The 23,494-nt window shown below is 52.3% G+C and overlaps 1 protein-coding gene across 2 annotated transcripts in view; it reads left to right on the top strand.

Moving 5' to 3' along the window:
- ACSL1 (acyl-CoA synthetase long chain family member 1) overlaps window positions 1-18,681 on the top strand; it is a 57,479-nt gene extending 38,798 nt beyond the window's left edge. The window contains exons 7-21 of one of the 2 annotated variants that reach the window (XM_081084085.1): window positions 3,296-3,328; window positions 3,472-3,523; window positions 4,030-4,103; window positions 6,057-6,134; window positions 6,197-6,274; window positions 8,358-8,492; window positions 9,782-9,916; window positions 10,526-10,621; window positions 11,490-11,562; window positions 12,933-13,021; window positions 13,957-14,073; window positions 15,412-15,555; window positions 16,440-16,541; window positions 16,718-16,789; window positions 17,091-18,678. In XM_081084085.1, coding sequence (XP_080940211.1) covers window positions 3,296-3,328; window positions 3,472-3,523; window positions 4,030-4,103; window positions 6,057-6,134; window positions 6,197-6,274; window positions 8,358-8,492; window positions 9,782-9,916; window positions 10,526-10,621; window positions 11,490-11,562; window positions 12,933-13,021; window positions 13,957-14,073; window positions 15,412-15,555; window positions 16,440-16,541; window positions 16,718-16,789; window positions 17,091-17,231 — 1,419 coding nt within the window. In that variant the 3' untranslated portion in view covers window positions 17,232-18,678. Of the gene's footprint in view, window positions 1-3,295; window positions 3,329-3,471; window positions 3,524-4,029; window positions 4,104-6,056; window positions 6,135-6,196; window positions 6,275-8,357; window positions 8,493-9,781; window positions 9,917-10,525; window positions 10,622-11,489; window positions 11,563-12,932; window positions 13,022-13,956; window positions 14,074-15,411; window positions 15,556-16,439; window positions 16,542-16,717; window positions 16,790-17,090 lie in introns of both variants that reach the window. The other variant, XM_081084084.1, reaches the window with a different exon arrangement.
- Window positions 18,682-23,494: the final 4,813 nt, after the last annotated feature.

Below are 23,494 nucleotides of genomic sequence, written 5' to 3'. Positions count from 1 at the left end.
ACACACAGACACTCACACACCGGAATTTTTTTTGTCTTTTTTGACTACTATATGATAAAGAAGTAATTTTAAGGTTAAAAGTGTAGATGGGTGAATGAAGATTATAATATAAAATTTATATTAAAGTCCTTATTTGTAAAAGACATTGCTTTATACTTACCTGTGTAATATGATTCATATTTTGTTTTTAAAAATTTTGTGAGCAAAAGATTAAGGTTTGAAGAAATGAACTTTTCTTGGCCTTGTAAAAGCTTATGTTTATTGTAAAAGTTGTTACTTGTATCTCTAGTTGATGCCTCACACCTCTGTTGATTTCATTGTTGTCGTACCTTTTTAAATGTAAGTATAGTTGGTATACAATATTATGTTAGTTTCAGGTGTACAAAATAGTGATTGGCATTTTTATACCTTAGTATGTGGCCCCCACTAATTGTAGTAATCACCTGTCGACACAGACTTATTTAAAATTAGGTTTATGGCTGATCTTGTGATCATGTGTATGTTACTATACATTTATGTGAGATCAAAAATAGAAATATTGGTATTTGGAATGTTTGCATTTTATCCAATATTTTATTATATAATTTTAAAACATGAAAATAAGTTGAAAGAATAGTACTGTAGATGGCGATGTACCCACCAAAAGTCTACAATTAACATTTTGATGTATTTGCTTAATCACATGTTTGTCGCTCACTCTGTCCCTCTATTCATCCATCAGTCTTTTATTTAATACATTTTCAGTAGGTTGCAGATTTCATCACCCTTAGAACTACAGCGTGCTAATCATTAACTGAATTCAGTGTTTCCTTTGCTTATGGCTTATGGCTCTTCTTTTTTGGCATTTGGAACCTGAAGATGGCAGCTTGTTTACTTTTATGATGACGGTGCTTTCTTCTAAATGATCACATAAGACAGGCTTCAGGCAATGAAGCTTTCTTGGCAAAGAGTGCACCAGTTTGGATAACAGTTCTGTTGGTGGCCATAATGGCACCAGGTGTTGGGTCTGTGGGGTCAGACTGGACCTGGGTTCAGCAACCTTTGTACTTGAGTTCTAGGAGAAATTTCAGGGCCAAGACTAAATACCAAAGAGAACATTTATTTAGAAAATCACAGAGGAGGAAGAAATGAGTCAGGAAACAAGTTACAGAGGCAAAAAAGAGGGCCCTGGAGCTAGGAGAGAGGAAGGGGAGGGCAAAGGGCCTGAGGGGCGGGGAGGAGACAGGAGGGGAGGAGCAGGTTGGATGTACTTATTCCCTCCTACAGCTTTTAAGGGTGGGATTTCAGGGGCGGTGCCAGGGGAAGGTCTCATAGAATATTCATCAGCTTTTCAGGTGTGTCCTTTCAGGGTCTCTACTGATTGCTGGCCAGGCAGGGGGTGTAGTCCAGTGCCGCTGGTCCTGGGATCAGCACAGTCCTGGGCGGGTTTTGCCGCTTTTCTGGGCCTGGAGCTGAAGTACTAGTACAGCTGAGGCCTAGACATTATGTCCTAGGGAGGAACGGCCAGGGGATCCAAACCGCAGGACCAGGATCTGCTGGGGGAGGAGAGGTCACCCTGGGGGTGAGGTCCTTGATTTTCTGGTTTTGCCCGTTGCTAGGCACCAGGGCTTTCTGCCCTGGTGAGTTTCTGTCCTTGGCTCACCGACCTTTCTCTGTCTAAGCGCCTACCACACTTCCCAATAAACTGAAAGCTAAATTGCATATCATTACTGCTTATTTGACTTACTATCAATTTTTGAAGAATTAGGGATCTCAAGAAGTTGTGTAAGAATTTTGAGTAGATGAGTAAGAATTTAGATCTGATGAAGATTATTTTGGGGAAAAAAGGAGGGAATTCTCATTGATTTAGTTCTTAGTTGGCTTCAGTTTGAATGTTAGTATTCCTGTGTTTAATCAGCGATCTGCTGTGTCTGTAACTTAAAATGAAGAGAAGATGAAAAACTGTTGAGAACTGCGCCGGACAGAGACTCACTGAGGCCTGCGCACACCTGTGTGATTTTTATTAATCTAGGTGCGCTCACTCAAGTGGCTCAATTTCCACAGGAAAAGAATATACAGTTTATTTTAAAAATTAATAGAGATTAGCCCTCGCTGGTTTGGCTCAGTGGATAGAGCATTGGCCTGCAGACTGGACAGTCCCGGGTTCGATTACAGTCAAGGGCACATGCTCGGATTGCGGGCTCAGTCCCCAGTAGGGTATGTGCAGGAGGCAGCCAATCGATGATTCTCTCTCATCATGATGTTTCTATCTCTATCTCCCTCTCCCTTCCTCTCTGAAATCAATAAAAATATATTTTAAAAATAAATAAATAAAAATTAATAGAGATTAATGTTGTTACAGAAACTGCTTCATGCAGTAAACCACCAATGTCACAGTGAACCCTTGGTGGGAGCAGCTGCTGGGATGCGCAGCGCCTCCTAAACGAACCCATCCTTCTTTTTGTTGTTAATCCTCACCTGAGGATATTTTTCCATTGATTTTTTAGAGAGAGTGAAAGGCAGAGGGAGCGACAGAGAGAGAGAAGCACCAATGTGAGAGAGACACATCGATTGGTTGCCCCCTGCATGCACCCTGACCCAGGCTGCGGATCCAAGTATATGCCCTTCACTGGAATCGAACCTAAGCCCCTTCAGTCTGTGGGCCGACACTCTAACTACTGAGCCAAACTGGCTAAGGCGAATCTGTCCTTGTAACCTTCACGTCCATTCTGGAGCGGCCTTAAATCCTCCGTCCAGGCCTATTTGATAATCAGAAGTTCCCAAGTCTTTTCTCCACTCCTCATGGGGGGGCACAGTACTGGGGCTTCTGAAATGGCTGGCGTTGAAACCTGAGCACCGACTCTTTGGATGAAGGTGTTCGCTAGGCAGACTGGGTGAGCAGGCACCTGGCTGTGCTCTGGTTTGGGGACCGGATGAGCATCTACAGCTAGTTCTTTGGTGACAGTCAGGAGCTGGGTTTTGTGAAAGGTCAGAATAGGAAGTTGGGGCCAGGAAATCTATCATAAAACACTCTGATTCCTGTCTTTTGAGTAAATCCTATCGCAGAGGCCATCCTAATACCATTTACAGAGTCTCATGTAAGAGAGATGTCTGGACAGTGGCTTCTTAGAGCCGTGGGTATGTCTTTTGGTTCAGGTTGACTTAAGTTGCCATAGTTGCCGTAATAGGAAATGTATGCTGTCTTTGGGCGGCCGCCAGTGAGTCCCACAGCGAAGTCAGGTGGAGGGACTTAATGCGATCTTCTTCTTTACATGGAGAAGAGTGTCCATTTAAGATGTTTTTCTCTTCTCTATAGGACCTGGGAAGAGCCAACAGGAAGAAGCCCAAGGTAAGACGGTCAGGCCTGCCCAGTCCCCTGGCATTCCCACTATCTGGTCTCCTCGGTGATGAGCAGGAGTGGTAGGTGACGGGTTATGGCTCACAGTTGTCTGTTCTGACTCATGCGCATTCTTCTCCTTTACTGTGCTTCAGCCTCCAGCACCGGAAGACCTTGCAGTCATTTGTTTCACAAGCGGAACCACTGGTAAGCTTCGCAGTGAACTTGCCTCTGAGTGGTACCTGCCAGTGTGTACTCCTGCCCCCTTTTGAGGACGAGTTACTTCGGTGGACCGAAGGCAGAAGAGACAGAAGTGGTTCAGACACTGTCTTCTTGTCCCTCTGTGAGACATTCTCAGAATCTGAGTGTCATATATTTCCTCAGCCATTTATTGAAGGTGACACTTCATCCATCGTCCTGAGACAAACTGTATCGGTGATTTACAGAAATACAAACAAACTCCTGGTTTTTCTTCTCTTATTGCCACACACCCTCCAAAATTTGCCCATAGCAGTAAAGGTTGTTTACGATACTAAGTTTCATTGAAAGGATTGCAGGTCGCTCAGGAGTTGATGTGACTCAGCATTTGGCTTTCCTGGCTGTACCTGACTCTGAGGCCCCTGAGACCCTAGCTAATGGAGTGTTCCCTGTGTCTGTTGTTCGTTTCTGGATGGAGTTTCTGTCCTCTGACTTTGCTCATGTGTGTTCCTCAGGCAACCCCAAAGGAGCAATGATCACTCATCGGAACATAGTGAGCGACGCCTCGGGGTTTGTGAAAGTGACAGAGGTAAACTTTTGGGATGTTGCCATCTTTCTTCATGTTCATTGGTTGGCATTAGGCCTCGAGAATGAAAGTGGTTAAAGGCAGGGGAGAAATGACTCTCTTGTGCTTTTATCTCCTAAACCAGTGGAGGGAAATAACTTCCTTAAGTTGGCAATGAAACATTAGATGCTGCTGAAGGTTTTGAGTTATTATTACTTTTATGGTCGGTTTGACTTCCATTTTATCAGAAGGACTAAAGCCTCAAACTTCAGTTGCTATCCAAGTGTCTTAGTCTGCGAGGGCTGCCATAACAAAATAGCCCAGGCTCAGCAGCTGAAACAGCAGCATGCTGGACGCTAGAAGTCCATGATCAAGGTGCAGTGAATTCGGGTTCTGGTGAGGGCTCTCTTCCTGGCTTGTAGACAGCCGCCTTCTCTCTCTGCCTCGCATGGCCTTTCCTCTTGTGCACAAGGAGGATGAGAGAGTTCTCTGGTGTCTCCTCTTCTTACAAGGACGTCGTTCTTGTGACCTCATTCAGCCTTAATCACCTCCCAATGGCCCTCTCTCCAAATATGGCCACATTGGGTTAGGCCTTCGGCAGATGAGTTTGGAGGGAACTGGGGGGAGAAGCCACCATGCAGTCCATAACACCAAGGGTATATTTCAACGTGCCCTTTAGAAAGTTGCTATTGAACAGCGTGACGCCTCTGTCTCAGACCCTTGGCACGGTTTGCGCAATGTGCGCGCTCGGTCTCTGTGGGTTCTGTCTGTGGCAGGAGCCTGCACCTCTTGGGTTGGGAGAATGGGCATCTCTGCTGGTGCAGAAGGCCGATCTCACTGCCACTTACACTCACACCCTCTTAGTCCAAAACCCCTCTCTTGGTATATACTTTCTAAACAGGAGCCAACCCTCACTACCTTACCAAAGCTCACTTCTCACTTTCTAATGGGCCTTCAAAGAAAGCTTCAAGTGCATCAGTGGCTCATGAGACAAATGGTTATAGAACTTTTGTTAAAAGTACTGTATTATTGGGGCATTCGCAATGTCGTAAAAACTTCTGATCATACTAATGCAGACGATGTTGTTGCACTAAATCGGAAAATTGAAAACTGTAAATACCGTTGAGTCTGATTTCTGATCATCTAGCACTTGCCCACAGAGAAGTACTAGTTTGGATGCAGGTCATCCTGGCATGAAATTACTCTCAGGTTGGGCATGTCCAGGCTGTGTCACGTGCTCTGGGACTCCTGTGCTCGCTCAGGACTGGCTAACGACGCGAGACTCCATGCAAACCCTCGCTGTGCTGGCCACATGGAGCGGGCCTGGAAGCCAGATGTCCGGACTCAGTCCAGATACAAACCTGTCGCCACCCGCACGTCAGGGGAAAGCAAGTCCCTGGCGCCAGCCCAGAGCTTGCATTAAACCAGGATTATTTCACAAGTGAGGGGGGCTTTATGGTAAAGCTGTTGATCAAACTAAAATACTCCAGATGCACTTGCGCTGTAGACAAAAGGAGCTTGGAAATCCAGTTTCTCCTACCTCCTCTCCCGCTTCCCCTGTACAGCATAACATGCTGTCTTACGTTGGACTGGATCTCATATTTCCACAACATAACGTGCTGTCTATGTTGTGCTGGATCTTACCCTGAGCGGGAATCAAGCTTGCTGGGGACTAGGGTACTGTAATTTTGAAATAATTAATGATTAGAGCACACGATCCCCTCGCATCCCAATTTGGGCAAAACATTTCTTATTTTGGCTAAAGTCCTGAGTGCATTCACTTTGTCATTAGAAATGACCCCCACCCTATCTGAGTAACTGAAGTATTGCTTTTCACTTCACTCCTGAGTGAGAAATACGTGCAGAGCGTAAGCAAAAGCCTTTTCTCCCCAGTGTTGAGGGATCGTGTGCTCTAAGTGACGTGGGAAATTGCTGGAATCTTAATGCCTCTCTGCCTGCTGGTGTCTTTGCTTACAGAACATTGTCAATCCCACCCCAGATGATACTCTCATCTCTTTCTTGCCTCTTGCCCATATGTTTGAAAGAGTTGTCGAGGTAAGGCACGGTTTTGTTTTCCTTGCTTGTTTGTGTGTGTTCTAAGTTGTTCTGTTTTACAGAAGGTACTTGGCCTGAATGCCAGTGACACACACATTTCGTTTTTACCACTTGCACACATGTATGAGCAGCTCTTGCAGGTAAGTCTGAGCTCACACCGCCATCCGTACTTAGTTTTTGCCGAGCCCCGTTTTAGAAATGGTGCTCATTATTTAAAGGAGTACAATTTTTTTTTTCTGAGCCTGAATACTTGAACTTGAATCATTCATTTTAAAATTAGAAGCTCAGACTTTTGAAGGATATGAATGTGGACATGATTCCAGAAAGATTGACTATAAAAGTTGAATTTTTATGAATACCATTCTGTAAAGGCTTCTGCTCTGTGAGATGTCTCGGTTTTTTATTGTGCTTGTTCATAAATGCACAAGTTGGCTTAAGACTAATTTTTTGTCAACAAAATGCTAAGTGACCTTGGAAAAGCAGGATGGTCTTGACCTTTGCCTGGGCTCCCAGGATACAACTGTGTGACTAGTTTAAAAACTGGCCAAGAGCCACCTTTTTTCCTTCTTGGATAGTTCTGGATTGTATTCTATTTTTTTTTAATGGTTTTTTTTTTTTAATCCCAATTGTTGAAAGTATTATATGTGTCCCCTTTTCCCCCATTTGACCTCTCCCCGCCTGCCCCTCTGGGTTGTATGATAGGAGAAATGAGCAGCATTCCTTTATTTAGCAAGTATTTATTGAGCAGCACCCGTGCCCCTCACCCAGAGCTGCTTACTAATGGCTCCGCCCTTGGATTGCCTGCACCTGGTGGGATTTCCTCACCCGAGGACCAGGGATCTTAGCTCCCATCTTCCAGTCTTCCTTCCGCCTCCTGCACACCTCAGGAGAGCTTGCGAGCTTAGCACGAGAGGGCAAATGAGTTGATAATGGACCATGTGTAGCTGGAGGTAGTGTTAGACATGTGCCTGGGAGGCGGGACACACGGACACAGCCTCTGAGCTTTCATTTTTAAGCAGTGAACCCTGGTGCCTTTCTAGTGGTTTCTGTTTTCAGGCTTGAACCATTTGACCTTCCATTGCATCATCATTTTTAAAATTTTATTTATTTTTTTATTAATCTTCACATGAGAATATGTTTATTGATTTTTTTTTTTGAGAGATAGGAAGTGAGGGGGGAGAGAGAGAGAGAAACATCAATGTGAGAGAGAAACATCAATTGGTTGCCTCCTGTACATGCCCTGACAACGGGATAAAGCTCTAACCAACTGGGCCACCTGGCCTGGGCTGTTGCATCATCTTTTTCTTGTTAAAATTTGAAAGAGGCAGACTACTTGCCAAGTGCACATGGCTCCCAGTACAGTTTACATCCAATAGGAAAGTATTCATGCAATAGGCTGCAGCTGAATGAGAAGCCACGCTGGTGTGAGTTGTCCTCGTGTCTCACCTGCAACATATTCAGTGGCTCTTTAGAGATTTTTAGTTATCCTATATAATAAAAGGCTAATATGCAAATCGAACGGCAGAATGACTGGTCACTATGACACACACTGACCACCAGGGGGCAGACACTCAATGCAGACACTCAGTGCGCTCCCACAAAGGGAGCACTGCTCAGCCAGAAGCTGGGCTCATGGCTGGTGAGCGCAGTAGAGGTGGGTGGTGGGCCTAAGCCAGCAGTCAGACAACCCCCGAGGGGTCCTGGACTGTAAGAGGGCACAGGCCGAGCTGAGGGACCTTTCCTGCTCGCCCCCCCTCCCCCGTGCACAAATGTCATGCACCAGGCCTCTAGTAAAAAGAAAATGAAACTCTGATAAGATTGGACTGTAGGTACTAGTAAGCAGCTGAGTTTTTGTTTTGAGAATAAATTAGACCTAAAGTGCCTGGAAGACTAAAAACACGTGATTCTTTAATGCCATGTCATTCAGTTAACATAGCAGAACCAATGTGATCCTCACCAAACCAGCATACCCTGGTTTCTGTTAGGTCCCCATCTTCAGGATGATCCAGAGAAATGCCCCATTTCCAGGTTGTACAGTCACCAAAGGCTGCAAGAACTGATTTTAAAAAGCTGCCTTAAGTGTAGATTTCTGGAAACTGCCCTGAAATGCTACAACCGTGTGTGTGTGTGTGTGTGTGTGTGTGTGTGTGTGTGTGTGTACGCACACCCCCCCCCCCCCACTGGAGTGCTGCAGTGTTGGTCACGTGTGCTTCCCCCCTCCAGTGTGTGATGCTGTGCCACGGGGCGAAAATAGGATTTTTCCAGGGAGATATCAGGCTGCTCATGGATGACCTCAAAGTGCTTCAACCCACCATCTTCCCCGTGGTCCCGAGGCTGCTGAACCGGATGTTCGACCGAGTAAGTTCACGATGCACAGAGCACAGGCCGAGGGCCGACCCCGAGTCTCGGGCTGGAGTCAGGCCTGGCCAGGCCCCTCTGTGTGGCCTTGGACAGTCCAGTCAGTCTCACAGAACTAGAGTTTACTCATCTGTTCATTAGCTCACAGTTGTTTTTAAGGAGAAGACACACTTATAAACATGAAGGCACAATGAGGTATGGGTGGGAGGTCATTTTGTTTCTATAATTAACTCTGAGCCTCTGTTTCCTCATCTGTACAATGGACTGTTGCCTCCTCTGCCTTCTGTCTGCCTCATAAAGTTGCTTTTTGCATCACATGAATACAGTGACTGTGAAGTGGTTTTATAAATTGGAACGCTCCAGGCACATGTAAACTATTGCTTAGCCACCTTGAGAGAAGTGACTAAGCCAAACCGGGGATGGAGAAAGCCAGCCCCTGTGGGGCCCTTCCAGCGTGGAGCACACGGCCAGGGCAGGGTCAGCAGTGGCGGGCAGTCTCCACGGGGACTTTGGCCTGGGCAATTGATTCTCTTTATTTTGAGGCATGGCTTCTGCCATCTGTGAGAACCGACTCATTTCTTAACAGTTCTTCTAGAAAAAACTTTATAAAACAGCTCTACACAGTTTACCCACCCAGAGTGTACAGTGCGTTCACAGAGTTCTACGACCATCCCACAGCCCACTTAGAACATTTTTATCACCTCAAAAAAAAAAAGCCCTTTACCTCCCGCTGAGCTGTCATCCTCCACCCTGCTACCCGCCTTCTCCCCTCAGCAAAAAATAATCTGCTGTTTGAATCTATAGATTTGCCCATTCTGGACTTTGATATGACTGGAATCATGCGATGTGTGTTCTTTTGTAACTGGCATCTCTCACTTAACATGTTTTCAAGGTTCTTCCAGGTGGTAGGATGTATCTGTACTTCATTCCTTTTAGCAGCCAGATAATATTCCTCCGTATGGATATAGCACATTTCATTTGTCCATCCATCCACTGGTGGGCATTTGAGTGGTTCCCACTTTTGGGCTATTATGAATAGTGCTGCCACGGACAGATGCCTGTGGACAGGTGTTTCCATTTCTCTTGGGCAGATACCGCGGAGCGGAATTGCTGGGTCATATAGCTCTATGTTGACCTGTTTGAGGAACCGTTTTCCAAAGCTGCACCGTGTTACATTCCCACCACAGGGCCTGGGGGCTCCGATATCTTCACACCTTCACCAGCACTTGTTGTTATCTGACTTCCCGATTCTAGGAATTGTGACACCTTCTCCTTTCCTGACTCCTTAGATTTTTGGGCAGGCAAACACCACACTGAAGCGATGGCTCCTGGACTTCGCCTCCAAGAGGAAAGAAGCAGAGCTGCGCAGTTGCATCATTAGAAACAACAGCCTGTGGGATAAGCTGATCTTCCGCAAAATACAGGTAGCAGCTGGTCTCACTGTTACTGGTCATGGGGACTAACTTGGGCTTCAGATTTTCTGGGGGGCTCTTTTTAAAAGAGAGGTGTGACGCTAAGAGAGAATGACACCTTGTTATTAATTCTGGCACGTGTCTAAAAATTAAGGACAAAGCCATTACAAAAACCTCAGGATCCAAGATAAATCAGTAAGATTGTAGCTGTCGAGCATGGAAAAGGAACCAGGATACTGTAGCCTTTCCTCGTCTCTATTTGGTCTTACTTTTCTGGAAGAAGAATATCACTCTTGAGGTAACTTTTTAGGCATGAGTGGCAAAGAAGAATACTATGTCTAAAAAAACACCAGAAGTGTGGCAGTTGCCACCAATCCATCACACTCTTGTTCTAATCCCTTAAGATACCAGCACGTGGGGGTGCCGCCTTACTTCCATCCCAGTTCAGAGCAAAGGGTGCAGTGTCGGGTGGGAAAACACTCCGGGGTGCTCCTCTCCGGCCGCCTGCGGTTCTCAGCATCGGCGAGCTCCGTGCGGCCTGCAGAGAGCTGGGGGCCAGGCAACGGGGCGCTCACCGACTCCCACCATTTAACCCTCTTTCTCTCCTGCCTGTCTTTGAAGTCGAACCTGGGAGGGAAGGTCCGACTGATGATCACGGGGGCCGCGCCCGTGTCTGCCACGGTGCTGACGTTTCTGCGAGCCGCGCTCGGCTGTCAGGTGAGCGGCTCCATGCAGCCCGTGGTCTCAGCCTTCGTCCCGCCCAGGGGTCTTCTTTCCACAGTCACTCGCGTTCTCCTGTGGGTGTCTTCTCTTTTTTTAATATATTTTTATTGATTTCTAAGAGGAAGGGAGAGGCAGAGAGATAGAAACGTCAGTGATGAGAGAGAATCATTGATTGGCTGCCCCCTGCACGCCCCAAACTGGGGACTGAGCCCACAACCCAGGCATGTGCCCTGACCGGGAATTGAACCGTGACCTCCTGGTTCCTAGGTTGACGCTCAACCACTGAGCCACGCCTGCCAGGCTCTCTTATTTTTACATAGACTGTCCCCTTATTCCCAGGTTGCTTAGAGAAAGAAGTAGGTATGTTTGACCCCAGGCAGGGGACATGCGCTGGTGTCCACACTGTGTGGTGCTGTTTGAGGGTCAGGCAGGAGGGTGTGGGTGGGTGGTAAGGAGTAGCCACCTGTGCACCAGGCAGAGAACCTGTCTTCAGGGGGCGGGAGACAGCAGAGACCAGCTGACACAGAGGACATGGCGGTGGGGGGCGGGAGGCCGAGCTGGCGAAGCCGTGCCTTCCTGGGTGGCCCGTCTGCAGGGGACTGTCCTCCGTGTCAGGGTCCTCCCTCGCCTTCCGCAGGTCACAAAGTAGAAAATGAACATGGATGGGGCTGGCTTTGGCGTGAGCGGGGAGACGTTGGGTCGCCATAAGAAAGCATGTTGTGGTATCGAATGAATTTACCAAACAGGAAATGCGAAGAGATTTCACCCCCGTGGGCCGTTACTCAGGGGTTGGGGGAACTTAATTTCTGTGCACTTCCGGCCACGGCTCCCCTTCTAATCATGTTTCCTCTCCTGTGACCAGTTCTACGAAGGCTACGGACAGACCGAGTGCACGGCCGGCTGCTCCCTGACCATCCCTGGAGACTGGACCGCAGGTACGGTGACCGGTGGGACAGGCCTTGTCGATGCCCTGCTGTTCGGAGTGGGATCGAGTTCACCGTTCATTGGTGCTGCGTCTCAGATGCGAGGCCCCGGGGACACAGCCCTGTGAATCAGGGCGCCAGAGCTGGGTGGCGGCTGTAAGAGGCGCTGCCTCCAAACCGGGTTCAGACCAGCAGAGCTCGCAGGAACTGACTGGGGGCTAGTGACCGCCGGTAACTTCAGTTAATGTACCGTGTGTGCTGTGCTGGATGCTGAGACTGCAGAGCGAGACGCGCAGGTCCTTGTTCCCAAAGGGACAACGTGGAGACACAGAAATAGTGGGCTCAGCCCCTGCCGGGGGTGCGGCTCTGTGTTGGGGCCTGAGACGTACACTGTGTGTATTTCGTCCCTGTGGGATACGGCCTGCTCGCTGTGAGAGGCAACGACCGGTCGTGGGTTAAAAGCATGTAAATGGCCCCGCATCCTGCTTGGGGGCCAGGGTTCCCACCCAGCCCGGCCACGCCCTCCCGTGTGCCCACCCGGTGCGCAGAGCCAGGCCCTGGTCTGTGCGGGCGCTACCACGGGAGCACCGTGTCCGGCAGGGTCGAGCATCCGCATGGCCCAGGAGCATGGTCTGCTCGGTGGGCACCAAGTCTGTGACCCGGCTCTGCGGTGTTCAGTGTTTAATGCCTGGTTCCTCACCAGCCGAAGGCTTTGGAACAGGGACCTCTGAAAGCTGAGATGATTAGCACGCGGGGAGGGTTATTTGCAGTGCTTTTGCAACCTGTCTAATTCCTGTCACTCCTGCGTGGGGAAGAGAACCCAACCCCACCAGCCTTCGGCAAGGCAGTTCCGTTACCTGTAAAGAGAAGCATCGTCCTGTCCTCACAAACTTCATCCTAAAACCCGGTCCTTCACTCGGGAAATGAAGGCCGTGTTGTCCAGAACCGGGGGCGGGGGGGGGGGGGGGTGAGAAAAGAGCCACGACTGCTCTTCTCTCCGCACAGAGAACCGGGACGGTAACAAGTTGTCGGGGAGAGGTGGCAGGTGGGCCGGGGCCATCGGACCAGAGGGGCCAGGGGAACGTGTGTGCAAAGCTCGCTTCCAGGTGCTCGTGGAACCCTGAAGAGCAGCATCCAAATTGTTCGCACTTTGAAAGGAGTTTAGCGCATCAAACCTGGGACAGGTTCCTGGAGACGTGAACCTTTCAAACGGCCTCTCTTTTAGGAGTAAACTCCCTAAACTGATTTGTCCGGGGAGACTGGCTGTAACGCAGCAAGCGAGTGCGTGCCAGCGGTTCTTGTGAGCAGGCCGACTGGTCATAAAGTGATTGGGCCGGAGCTAGTCCACCCCAGGACTAACCGTTCTTTCACTGCACACACAGGCCACGTCGGTGCCCCCATGCCGTGCAATCTGATAAAGCTCGTCGATGTGGAAGAGATGAACTACCTGGCTGCCAAGGGCGAGGGCGAGGTGAGCGAGGGCCGTCGTCCTTCACCCTCCTTGCCGTTGCCTGTAAAGCCGGCTGACCAGTGCGGCGCCCCGCCCCGCTCGGTGCCACCAGGGCCTCGGCGCCACTGAGCGTGATTTCCCTGGTGATCCTCGTCTGACGAGCCTCTTTCTGAAAGTCCATTTATGTTTAACTCCCGGGGGCGGGGGGGGGGGAGTGGGAGGGGCCACCAATGCCTCCTTCGGCCAGACATGCTAGGGATGGGGGCCCAAGAGCTCGCAAAGGCTCCGGTGGCCTGAGCCCTGGCACAGCTCCCGCCTCATTGCCCTGGACACCTGCCTGTGAGTGCGCTGCCGCTGGGCTGGGGGGTCGGGGGGCTGATTACTTTAGAGGGATCTCGTTCCCTCGGGGTCTCCAGCAGCTTTGAGCGGAGCCCAGAGCAGCATCAGCCCTGCAACTGGACAGCAGCTGAGGCTCCTGAGACAGGGAAGTGGGGCCCTGGAGGCGCCGCCCAGCACCCTCAGGTCCTGGAATCCAGGGCTTCTTGCTAAAGGTCGGGACACGCGTGTGCACGCACACACACGCATGCACACACACACACTCACTCACTCACTCACACTCACCCCGGTTCTCTCTGGAGAAGCCCCTGTGAATGCCACCGACAGGTCACCTTCCCAGGGATTGAGTGTGGCTGACACGCAGGCGGGCAGGTCTGAGGTGTGCGGCCCCAGGGCCTGCCTGCCTGTGCTGAAATGGCCGCAGCAAGTTAGTCCACAGCCTCACCGCAGAGACACCAAACCCTACAAGGAATGTCTCCTCCTGTGGTGAGGACTCCTGGGACCTCCTCTCTGAACAGCTTCCCGACACACCTCCGCAGGCCGTCACCCGCACCTGCTCCCCTTATTCTGGGGTGTGTCCCTCCTGACCTCCATCTCCCACCCCCCGTCCTCCCCCTCAGGTGTGTGTGAAAGGGCCAAACGTATTTCAAGGCTACCTGAAGGACCCGGCGAAAACAGCGGAAGCGCTGGACAAAGACGGCTGGCTGCACACAGGGGACATCGGGAAGTGGTTACCGGTACGGGTCGGACCCTCCCGTTCCCTGCCCCGGAGGGAAGAGCACGCCCCGTGCCGTGCCCCTGGCGCTGCCTTTCCCTTTGTCCTGGGCGAGTGGGGGGGTGGGCGGGGGGCGGGGGGCAAGCCTGTCCCTTAGCAAGCGGTGCAGGATTCTCACGGGAACTGAGCGGAAGGTTTCATGTTGGTGGCTGCCATCAGTTCTGGTTGCTGCTTCCTGTTTGAAATGCAGAGAGCCTGTAGCTTTTTACGGGCAGTGCTGTGCCTGCCTGAGGCTGCAGGTGAACAGGTGTCCGTGGTGGGCTGCCAGGGACAAGGGCAGGATCTGAACACCGGGGGTTCTTGGGTTCATCCTCTTAAAAATAGGACAGGCATTTCCCAGCTCAGACCGCCTCCTTTCTACTTGGTCTCAGGGCCATTGACTGTAGAGGAATTCCAGACGCCGCTGAGGAGCGGGAGGTTTGGCCGACGTGGCCCCCAGAGATTTGGCCAGTTTTGCAGCTGCAGTAACAGCCACTGCTTTTCAAAGTCATTAACCGGTTTAACTGCAAACACTGAAATGGCTAATGTCATTTTTATGGTGTATTGTTTGATTCTTACAGATCCAAGATGCTTAACACTATGACATTTGTATTGATTTGAAAAATGCCTCCCTAAGTAATTCAGATTTCAGATACCCACGCTCTTTAGGAATAAATTAAGTCCCTCTTCCCGGGTTCAAGAGGGATTAAGCATCGGTTCTCAGCCTGGCACTGGCCCTTGTTGAAAGCGGAGGACAGGGGTGGAGAGAGATCCTGGAAGTTCCCCGCAGTGGCCCCGGGTGGGGAGGGGTGACAGTCGGTGGGCACTGCTGGCATTGGGCTGGTCTGGCCAGAGACTCCAGGGTGCCACAGTGTTAGGTGGGCAGGTGACCAATGCTTCCCGAAGGGCCGGGAGCCCGGGGGCAGGGATAAACCCGTCGTGTAGGAAGCATTGCTGAGCCTCACTCTGTGCCAGCACTGTGGGAGGGGGAGGGGAGCCGGCTGTGTCCCTGGTTCGGGTAGGAGGCTGCACGGAGCTGGCCCCCCTGACAGCAGCCCCTTGAGCGCTGCCAGAGCTGGTGAGGGGCGAAGGGGGGTGCGCATGGGCTCGGCCGGGTCGCGCCTCTCTCCCCGCTTGGCTCAGTGGCTTTGGGACAGTTCTGAGTCTCTCTGAGCCTCAGTTTCCCTCTCTGTGAAACGGGATATGACTGACCCTGCCGGGCGTGGTGAGGATGGAACGAGGGCGCACAAAGTGCCCTGTGCAGGGTGTGATCCCGGGGCGGCCAGCCTGGCCACTCACAGCCCTCCTTTCCGCTGGACAGAACGGGGCCCTGAAGATCATCGACAGGAAGAAGCACATATTTAAGCTGGCACAAGGAGAATACATAGCCCCCGAAAAGATCGAGAACATCTACCTGCGGAGCGAGCCTGTGGCGCAGGTGTTTGTCCACGGAGAGAGCCTGCAGGTAGGTGCCTTCCGAGCTGTGCGCTCTGACGCGGGCGTGGCGAGGCCTGTCTCAGGCCCCAGTGCGATGGTGGGGCAGCTCTCTGGCCTGACCCGCTGGGATGTTGCGGATGCATTGGTGGTCTTTGCCGTCGGGGTTCTTCCTCAGAAAGTTTCTTCTCTTTACTTTCCACATGGTTATCTCACCCAGAGGACCAGGGGAGGCGGATAAAAGCTCCTAGGCTAGGGAGTGGGTAAAAATACGCTCCCAGCTTAATTCGGAGGGAAATACTGACATGGATTTTACAAAAGTTTAGCGTTTTCAAACTTATTAAACCCAACTTACTTACGATATGCCTCCCACATCCTCTGTGAACAAACGGTGGCTGTGAGCCAGCATGCACTTACAGTTGGAAACCAAGGTCAGTATTGTAGCGAAACGTCTACACGTTGGACAGATGGCGACAAGGGAGAGAAGGGGACCTAGTTTCCTGAAGGTTAATCATGTTATAAACTTGAGCTTTAGAAGAATGTTTTCTCCTAAAAGAAAGCGCCTGTTTCTCTTTGACCTGGAATCGTACCATGCCTGTCACTTGTTATTTATTTATTTACCTGCTCTCTGCCACCTTTTTGCCGACTTGACCCTGTTTTATTTTTGAAAGGTACACCCAAAAGTAAATAAAAAGCAGGGTCTTGTTAGATCTTGATCGCCAGTGGTTCTCGGAGGACATGGTTGTGAAATTCCTGATGCCGTGGACTTAGAGCCCAAGCTCTGCCCTGGCCAGGGCCGGGCTGGCGGGAGGGTCTGCAGAGGGCCTGCAGCCTGCGCCAGTTCCCCGGGGTCTGCGATGCTAGAACTTGCGGGTCAGGCCAGGTAGTAACCCCCCCCCCCCTTCTGTATTAAAGGCCTTTCTCGTTGCGATTGTGGTCCCCGATGTGGAGACGCTGGGCCGCTGGGCGGGAAAGCGAGGCCTGGCAGGGTCCTTCGAGGAGCTGTGCCGCAGCAAGGTAAGGGCGCCGGCCTCCAGCCTCCAGCCCAGTGTGCAGTGCGCGCAGGGCCTTCCCCAGGCTGCAGGGCTTCCCCCACAACCCCCCACCCCCCAGGCTGCAGGGCCTCCCCCACAACCCCCCACCCCCACCCCTCCCAGGCTGCAGGCCTGCGTCTCATTCTCCTGTCTCTTTAGGACGTCAAGAAAGCCATCCTGGAGGATTTGGTGCGGCTGGGGAAGGAGTCTGGCCTGAAGCCATTCGAGCAGGTGAGACTCCCTGGAAAGTGCCTCCGTTCTTGTAGGTCACAGGGGGGTGAGATGACCTCAGGACGTGCATGAGGAGGGCAGTGGGGTGGTTGGCAGGGAGGGGTTTCTCTAATGGGGAGGGGGGCGGGGGGGAGGGCGAGATTCTCTTCCTGGAGGTCAGGGAGCAGTCCTGACCTCTGCCTCAGCATGCCGCCCTTCCCTTGGTGAGAGGTTGGTTGGCACCAGCATCAGGGCCTATCCCCTGGGGCCGACGTGCTTGGGACTGGGGTTCCACCTGCCCCTCCTCCTTGCTGATTTGTAGGTCAAGGGCCTCGCTCTCCACCCTGAACTGTTCTCTATCGAAAACGGCCTCCTGACCCCGACGATGAAGGCGAAAAGGCCAGAACTTCGGAATTATTTCAGGTCACAGATAGACGAACTGTATTCCACCATCAAGGTTTAAGGGAGGAGGAGCGCTCGGAGAAACCACGTAGCTCCGCCATCTCCTCCTCCGGTGGCCTTCACGTTGGCGATTTGACTACAGAGCATAGGGAAGGGCGCCGTGTGTGACTTGTGCGTCGGGTTCTTGTCATAGGAACATTAGAGGAAGCGGGACGCTGCCCTGCGGTCGCCGGGCGTGGCAGACCCTGTCCCCGTGTGGTGACACACCATTTCCAAAACGAGCCTTAACAGTTGTCAAGGGAGACTTTACGTGTGCTAGGTTATTCGCGATTCCCTGGGTCCGGAGGCGGATGTGGAACTTGTCCCCCTGTTTTCCTAACCAAGGGACGCGGACTTGCTCTTTCTGAATGTCTGCTGCTTGCTGCAAACCCTGCAGCCGCCCGCTGCCCGGGAGAGTCTGTGCACTGGAAGGAACCTGTCCCTCACCAACAGCGTCCGGCTGGGACTGTCACGCGTGGACCAGAGATTGTTTTATCCCTGTCACCTCCCCTGCCCCCCCCCCACGCTCACGCCCCTCGGATGAAGGCTTCTGGAACACCTGCTCTTCCTCCCGACTCTGTTGGTCCTGTTGGCGCAGACGGTTCCCAGCGAAGCCCAAGACAGACAGACTCCGGACAGTGTTGACACCGAGTCCCGGACGTGGCCGCTCCCGGCGCCCACGGAGCAGCGTGCTCTCGGGCTCCTCTCCGGCCCGCCCGCCCTCTGTCCCCGGGGTTGTGAGAAAACCTGCCTTACACTCAACAGTGAGGACAAGCATTTCAAGAAGGAAAGACTCACCTGGCAAGACCACGCTCAACTGTGACGCCTCAGCAACTGTCCACGTCATCCCCACTGCACGTCCCTCTGTTTGTGACGGCCCACGGGTTTTTAACGTGGTTTTCGTATCAGAAGTTCACGTTGTGCTTCACTGGCTTTTCCCCAGAGTAAACTCTCAGGCAAGGCGTGTCTCCGAGGCGATGAGGGAGTGGATAGGCGTGGGCACGAATGGGAATGGACGGTAATAAACTCGCTCTCCTGCCATCACGCTTCCTGGCTCCTGTGAAATGATTCGGCAAAAGCCAGATTCTCGGGGTGGAAGGCCGGCACTGGCTTCCCGGGAGCCACGCCTCCCGGGACTCCTTTCAGTTAATTGGGAAATGAGCAGCATTTCACATCCCGCAGGCCTCTGCCACGGGCACGGGAGTACGTTGTCATCGTGCACTTGAAGCAGTCGCTTCTGGGCGTGAGCACGCGTGGCGCACAGCACGGGGGTGGCACTCACGTCCTCGTCGTGTGATGCTCCGTGGCCTAACCCGAGTGTATGTTCCTCACTGCACCAAGCGTCAGTAACTCGTCACATGGGGGTTTCGAATGTTTGCTTTAAGTGTTGGCTATTTCTATGTTTTATAAACCAAAACAGAATTTCCAAAAACAATGAAGGAAACCAAAATAAATATTTCTGCATTTCACGGGAGTGGAGCGTCTGTTTTCAGGTCGGGCGTGGCATTGGGGCAGCAGGCGTGGCCCTGGGCCCCGAGGGACGCTGCCTCCCCCTCCGGTCCCCCTGCTCCCCGACCCCCTCCTCCCTGCCTCCTCTAATGCGTCCTGCACGGCCCGGTTGCAGCCCTGCTGGGTGTGGAGAAGGAATCCACAAGAGGGAATAAGAAGCCCAGTCTAAAAAAAAAAAAAAAAGACGCATAGTCTAGAAAACCCCCTTTCAGGAGATGCGCTGTAGTGGGTGGTTCGGTGCTGGGCCGAATTCTGCTGTTTCCGTCAATCCCGTCTGTTCTCTCCCTGGCTTAGAACTGGTCTCCAAGAGCAGCGGCCTTGCCTGTGCCCTGTCCTCTACCCTGTCCTACCCTGTCCTTTTAAAGCTTTCCCTTTCTGTTGGTGTTAATCAACCCTCAATTTCTCTTTAAAATTGTTTTCTTTTTTCTTTTTTTATTGATTTCAGAGAGGAAGGGAGAGGGAGAGAGAGAAACACCAATGATGACAGAATCATTGATCAGCTGCCTTCTGCACGCCCCCGACTGGGGATTGAGCCCACATCCTGGGCATGTGCCCTGACCTGGAATCAAGCCAGTGACCTCTTGGTTCATAGGTCAACGCTCAACCACTGAGCCACACCACCGGGCTGTCCTCACTTTCTTAGCCTGTGTGTGTTAGCCGGTCTCCCCTCGGCCCCGTCCATCTTGGGTTTGCTGTGATGTTTGGCTTCTTCCTGTAACGCGCGAGCCCCGTGCACATCTCTGCTGAGGCTCCATGTCCCTCTGCCTGTTTCTTTCAGTGTCGAGACCCTCATCTTGTCTGTTCTCACCCTCCTCGTCCCCTCTCTCTCTAGTACCTTTCCTTTTCCCTCTCTCAGCGCGAACACAGCACTTGGAATCGAGTCGGTGTTCATTAAACAAGTCTTGCTTGAACAAATACCTGAATTTTTTAAACAAAATCCCTCTGTAATGAAGCTGATACAAACACTAGTTTTTTTAAAATTTTCTTAAAAAATATACAGTAAAATACACATAATATTTACCACCTTAATCACTTTAAGTGACATTTAGTGTGTCCACACTGTTGTGAGCCACCAGGGCATCCGTCCTCAGCGCTCCCTTCTCCTTGCAGAACTGGGACCTCCATCCCTCCTCCCTCCTAACTCCTCAATCCTCACTCCTAACTCCTCCCTCCTAACTCCTCCCTCCTAACTCCTCCCTCCTCCTAACTCCTCCCTCCTCCCTCCTCAATCCTCCCTCCTAACTCCTCCCTCCTCCTAAGTCCTCCCTCCTCCCTCCTCAATCCTTCCTCCTCCCTCTTCCCTCTTCCCTCCTCACTCCTAAGTCCTCCCTCCTCCCTCCTCACTCCTCCCTCCTAAATCCTCCCTCCTCTCTCCATCCCTCCTCCCTCCTCCCTCCTCCCTCCTCCCTCCTCCCTCCTCAATCCTCCCTCCTAACTCCTCCCTCCTCCCTCCTCCCTCCTCCCTCCTCAATCCTCCCTCCTCCTCCCTCCCTCCCTCAGCCCTGGCGGCCACAGGCTACTCCGTCTCCAACATGCTGACTTCCTTCTCCAGGTGCCACACACAAATGGGTCCAGCCTGTGTCCTCCGGTGCCTGGCTTACTTCCCTCAGCACAGCATCCTCAAGGTCCCTCTGTGTTGTAGGAGGTGCCAGCCTTTCCTCTCATGAGGCTGAATAATATCCCACTGTGTGTATACACCACGTTTTGTTGATCCGTTCACCGTTGATGGACACTGGGTGGTTCCCGCCCTCTGGCTCTGGTGACCAACGCTGCTGTGACCATGGGAGTGCCAGCGCCGGCTCAGCCCCTGCTCCGGTCCTTTGGGGCAGCCATCTAGAAGCAGTCATTGGATCCCACAGTGATTCTGCTCTCACTCTTTCTGAGGAACTCCGTGCCGTTTTCCACATCTTACACCAGCAGTGCGCTAGGGTTCGTTTCTCCACATCCTCACGTATCCTTGTTGGTTCTGCGTTTTGTTTATCTGTAACGGCCCTCCTGATGGGTGCACGCTGGTGTCTCATGGTGGTTTGGATGCATTTTCGTGGTGACAGTAAAGCTGAGTGTCCTTTCTGTGCTCACGGGCCATCTGTGTGTCTTCTTGGGAGAAAGCCTACGTCCTTTGCCCATTTTAAAAATCGGGTTGCTTGTTTGTTTGTTATTGAGCTACAGGAGTTCTTTAAATATAAGTATTAATCCATAAATACTTCCCAATTCTCTTTTTTTTAAAAAATACTTTTTTATTGATTTCAGAGAGGCAGAGAAACGTCAATGATGAGAGAGGATCATTGATTGGCTGCCTCCTGCACGCCCCACACTGGGGATCGCGCTCACAAACCGGGCACGTGCCCTGACCCGGAACCAAACCCTGACCTTCTGGTTCCTAGAGCAACTAGTGTCCCTGAGCCACGCCGGCTGGGCCCCTCCCGGTTCCTAACCTTCATGGTGCCCTGTTGGGGCAGTGCCCGCTCACCTACAGCGCGATGGTGGCCCTCCACCCCCCAGACCAAACCTGCGCCCCCAAGGCCGTGGTCTCTGCCTCAGACCTTCTCTCCAGCCAGGACAGAAGGAGGAAGGAGGCGCCCTCTCCCGCCAGGCCCTTGTGTGCTGGCTGCTTTCACTACCTGCCTCTCAGTAGCCCCCCCGCCCCCCGGGGGGCACAGCCTGAGCCCAGAGGCCCCGGTGGGAAGCGCTGATCCAGCCCAAGTGGCCCTGCTGTCCTGCGCTCATCCCACCCCTCCCGGCAGGCCCAGCTACCACACGCCCTCACCCTCTCAGCTCCAAAATACGGTCTGTTTTTAAGTAAGTATATTTGGCGTTTGGCAGTTACATAGTTTAGTCCCACTCTCAATTATTAGGTTCCTTGGAATACTGTGAAGGACTAAGAGGTGTGGAGTGTTGCTGCAGGCCAGGCACTGTTCTTAGCATTTTACACCGATGACCCATGTCACCTTTCAACTCTCCGAGCCAAATGCGGCCTCTGTCCCATTTCACAGATGAGGACTTCGGAGCACGCCAGCAGTTTGATCCCTGTCGGGCTCGGACAGGACCAGAGCCAGGCTGCCTGGCTCTAGAACAGCCTCGGCCTCGGGCTGCGGACGCTCTCGTCTGCCTTTGGCCATGAACTTGCTGACAAAACGTGTCGCTGGGTAGTGGCTGGGTGGCTGCTGGGTGGCTGCTGGGTGGCAGCTGGGTGGCTGCTGGGTGGCAGCTGGGTGGCTGCTGGGTGGCAGCTGGGTGGCTGCTGGGTGGCAGCTGGGTGGCAGTGGTGCTGCTGAGCTTCAGGCGAGTGGCCTGGGCTCCTAAGGATTGTCTTTGTCCCGGAGGGGCTCCGAGCCCTGCACAGACTTGTGGTCCGGGGTATGGCTCCTCAAAAATGACATGTGGAAGAGATCAACCGAAGGACTTGTATACATGTATATAAGCCAAACCAATGGACATGGACAACAGGGGGATGGGAGCATGAGTGTGCGGGGTGGGGGGTGGGAGGGGGAGGTTGGGGGTTAATGGGGGGGATGAGGACACATTTGTAATACCTTAACTAATAATAATTTTTAAAAAAAATGACATGTGGCTGCTCTCGGCGACGCTGGGAACCCCAGATCGTTAAGGACCCTAGCTTTGGTAGGACCAGCTGCTCTGCTTCAGGAGGAAGGCAGGGGAAAGCCGGCACAGACACGCGGCAGGCTCGTGAGGTCCCTGGGAAGGTCTGTGCATCGCCCGCTCGGCCACAGAGACTGGATTTGCTGTGGGCAACAGGCCGCACTCTGCACAGGTGCTCACGTCCTCCTCACCACGCCTCGGGTGGGCAAGGGCCGTCAGCGGGGACCTGAAGCCTGGGCAGGCACCAAGGTGGCCCCAACAGAGCCCTGGTGCCCTTGGTGTGTGAGCAAAGTTACCGGAGGAGCCGCGACAGGGAGTGAGGCCTGCCTGCCAGGAGAAGGGTGGGAAACCAGGGGTGAGCTCCCTGAAGCCAGGGCTGAAAGTGCTCAGGAAGAGGCAGAGGGGGCAGTTACCTCCCATGCTGGCGGGAGGGGGGATGGGTGGGGACAGGAATGGCTGCTGGACTCGCAATGCTAGTGTCCGCAGAGCAGGGAGCCCAGAGCCTGGTGGAGCAGGCAGAGGCGGAACCGGAGGGGAGTGGGAGAGGGAAGACAGCTCCTATTTTTTCTTTTGTTTGAAGTTTTCCTGTGAAGGACCTTAGATGGAAGGATGGTGCTGAGAAAGATGGGAGGGTGAGAGGTGTGCTCCTGTTTGCTGGTGGTGCAGATTTTTAAGACGGGAGATTGGAGATACCACAGCATCATGCTATGCCCATGGAATGGTCCTGGGGCCTGTAGGGGGGGCGGGGGGGAAGAGAAGGGAAAATATGCAGAAAAGACAGGAGGCTGCCCCTGGGAGGGGGAGGGTAAAACCCACTGTTGAGTCCAGAGATCAGCCACCAATAGGGAATCCCTTCCATCATAGTGGGGGTGCGGGGAGGGGGGATGTGTGGGTGTGTAAGCACAGATGTAAGTAGATCATGGGGGGGGGTGGAGGTGTGTAAGCACAGATGTAAGTAGATCATGGGGGGGGTGGAGGGGTGTAAGCACAGATGTAAGTAGATCATGGGGGGGGTGGAGGTGTGTAAGCACAGATGTAAGTAGATCATGGGGGTGTGGAGGGGTGTAAGCACAGATGTAAGTAGATCATGGGGGGGGGTGGAGGTGTGTAAGCACAGATGTAAGTAGATCATGGGGGTGTGGAGGGGTGTAAGCACAGATGTAAGTAGATCATGGG

The sequence above is a fragment of the Myotis nattereri genome, assembly GCF_964212035.1.
Source record: "Myotis nattereri genome assembly, chromosome: 2".
In the NCBI taxonomy this organism is placed as follows: domain Eukaryota; kingdom Metazoa; phylum Chordata; class Mammalia; order Chiroptera; family Vespertilionidae; genus Myotis; species Myotis nattereri.
This window is presented reverse-complemented; position numbering and strand designations above follow the sequence as displayed.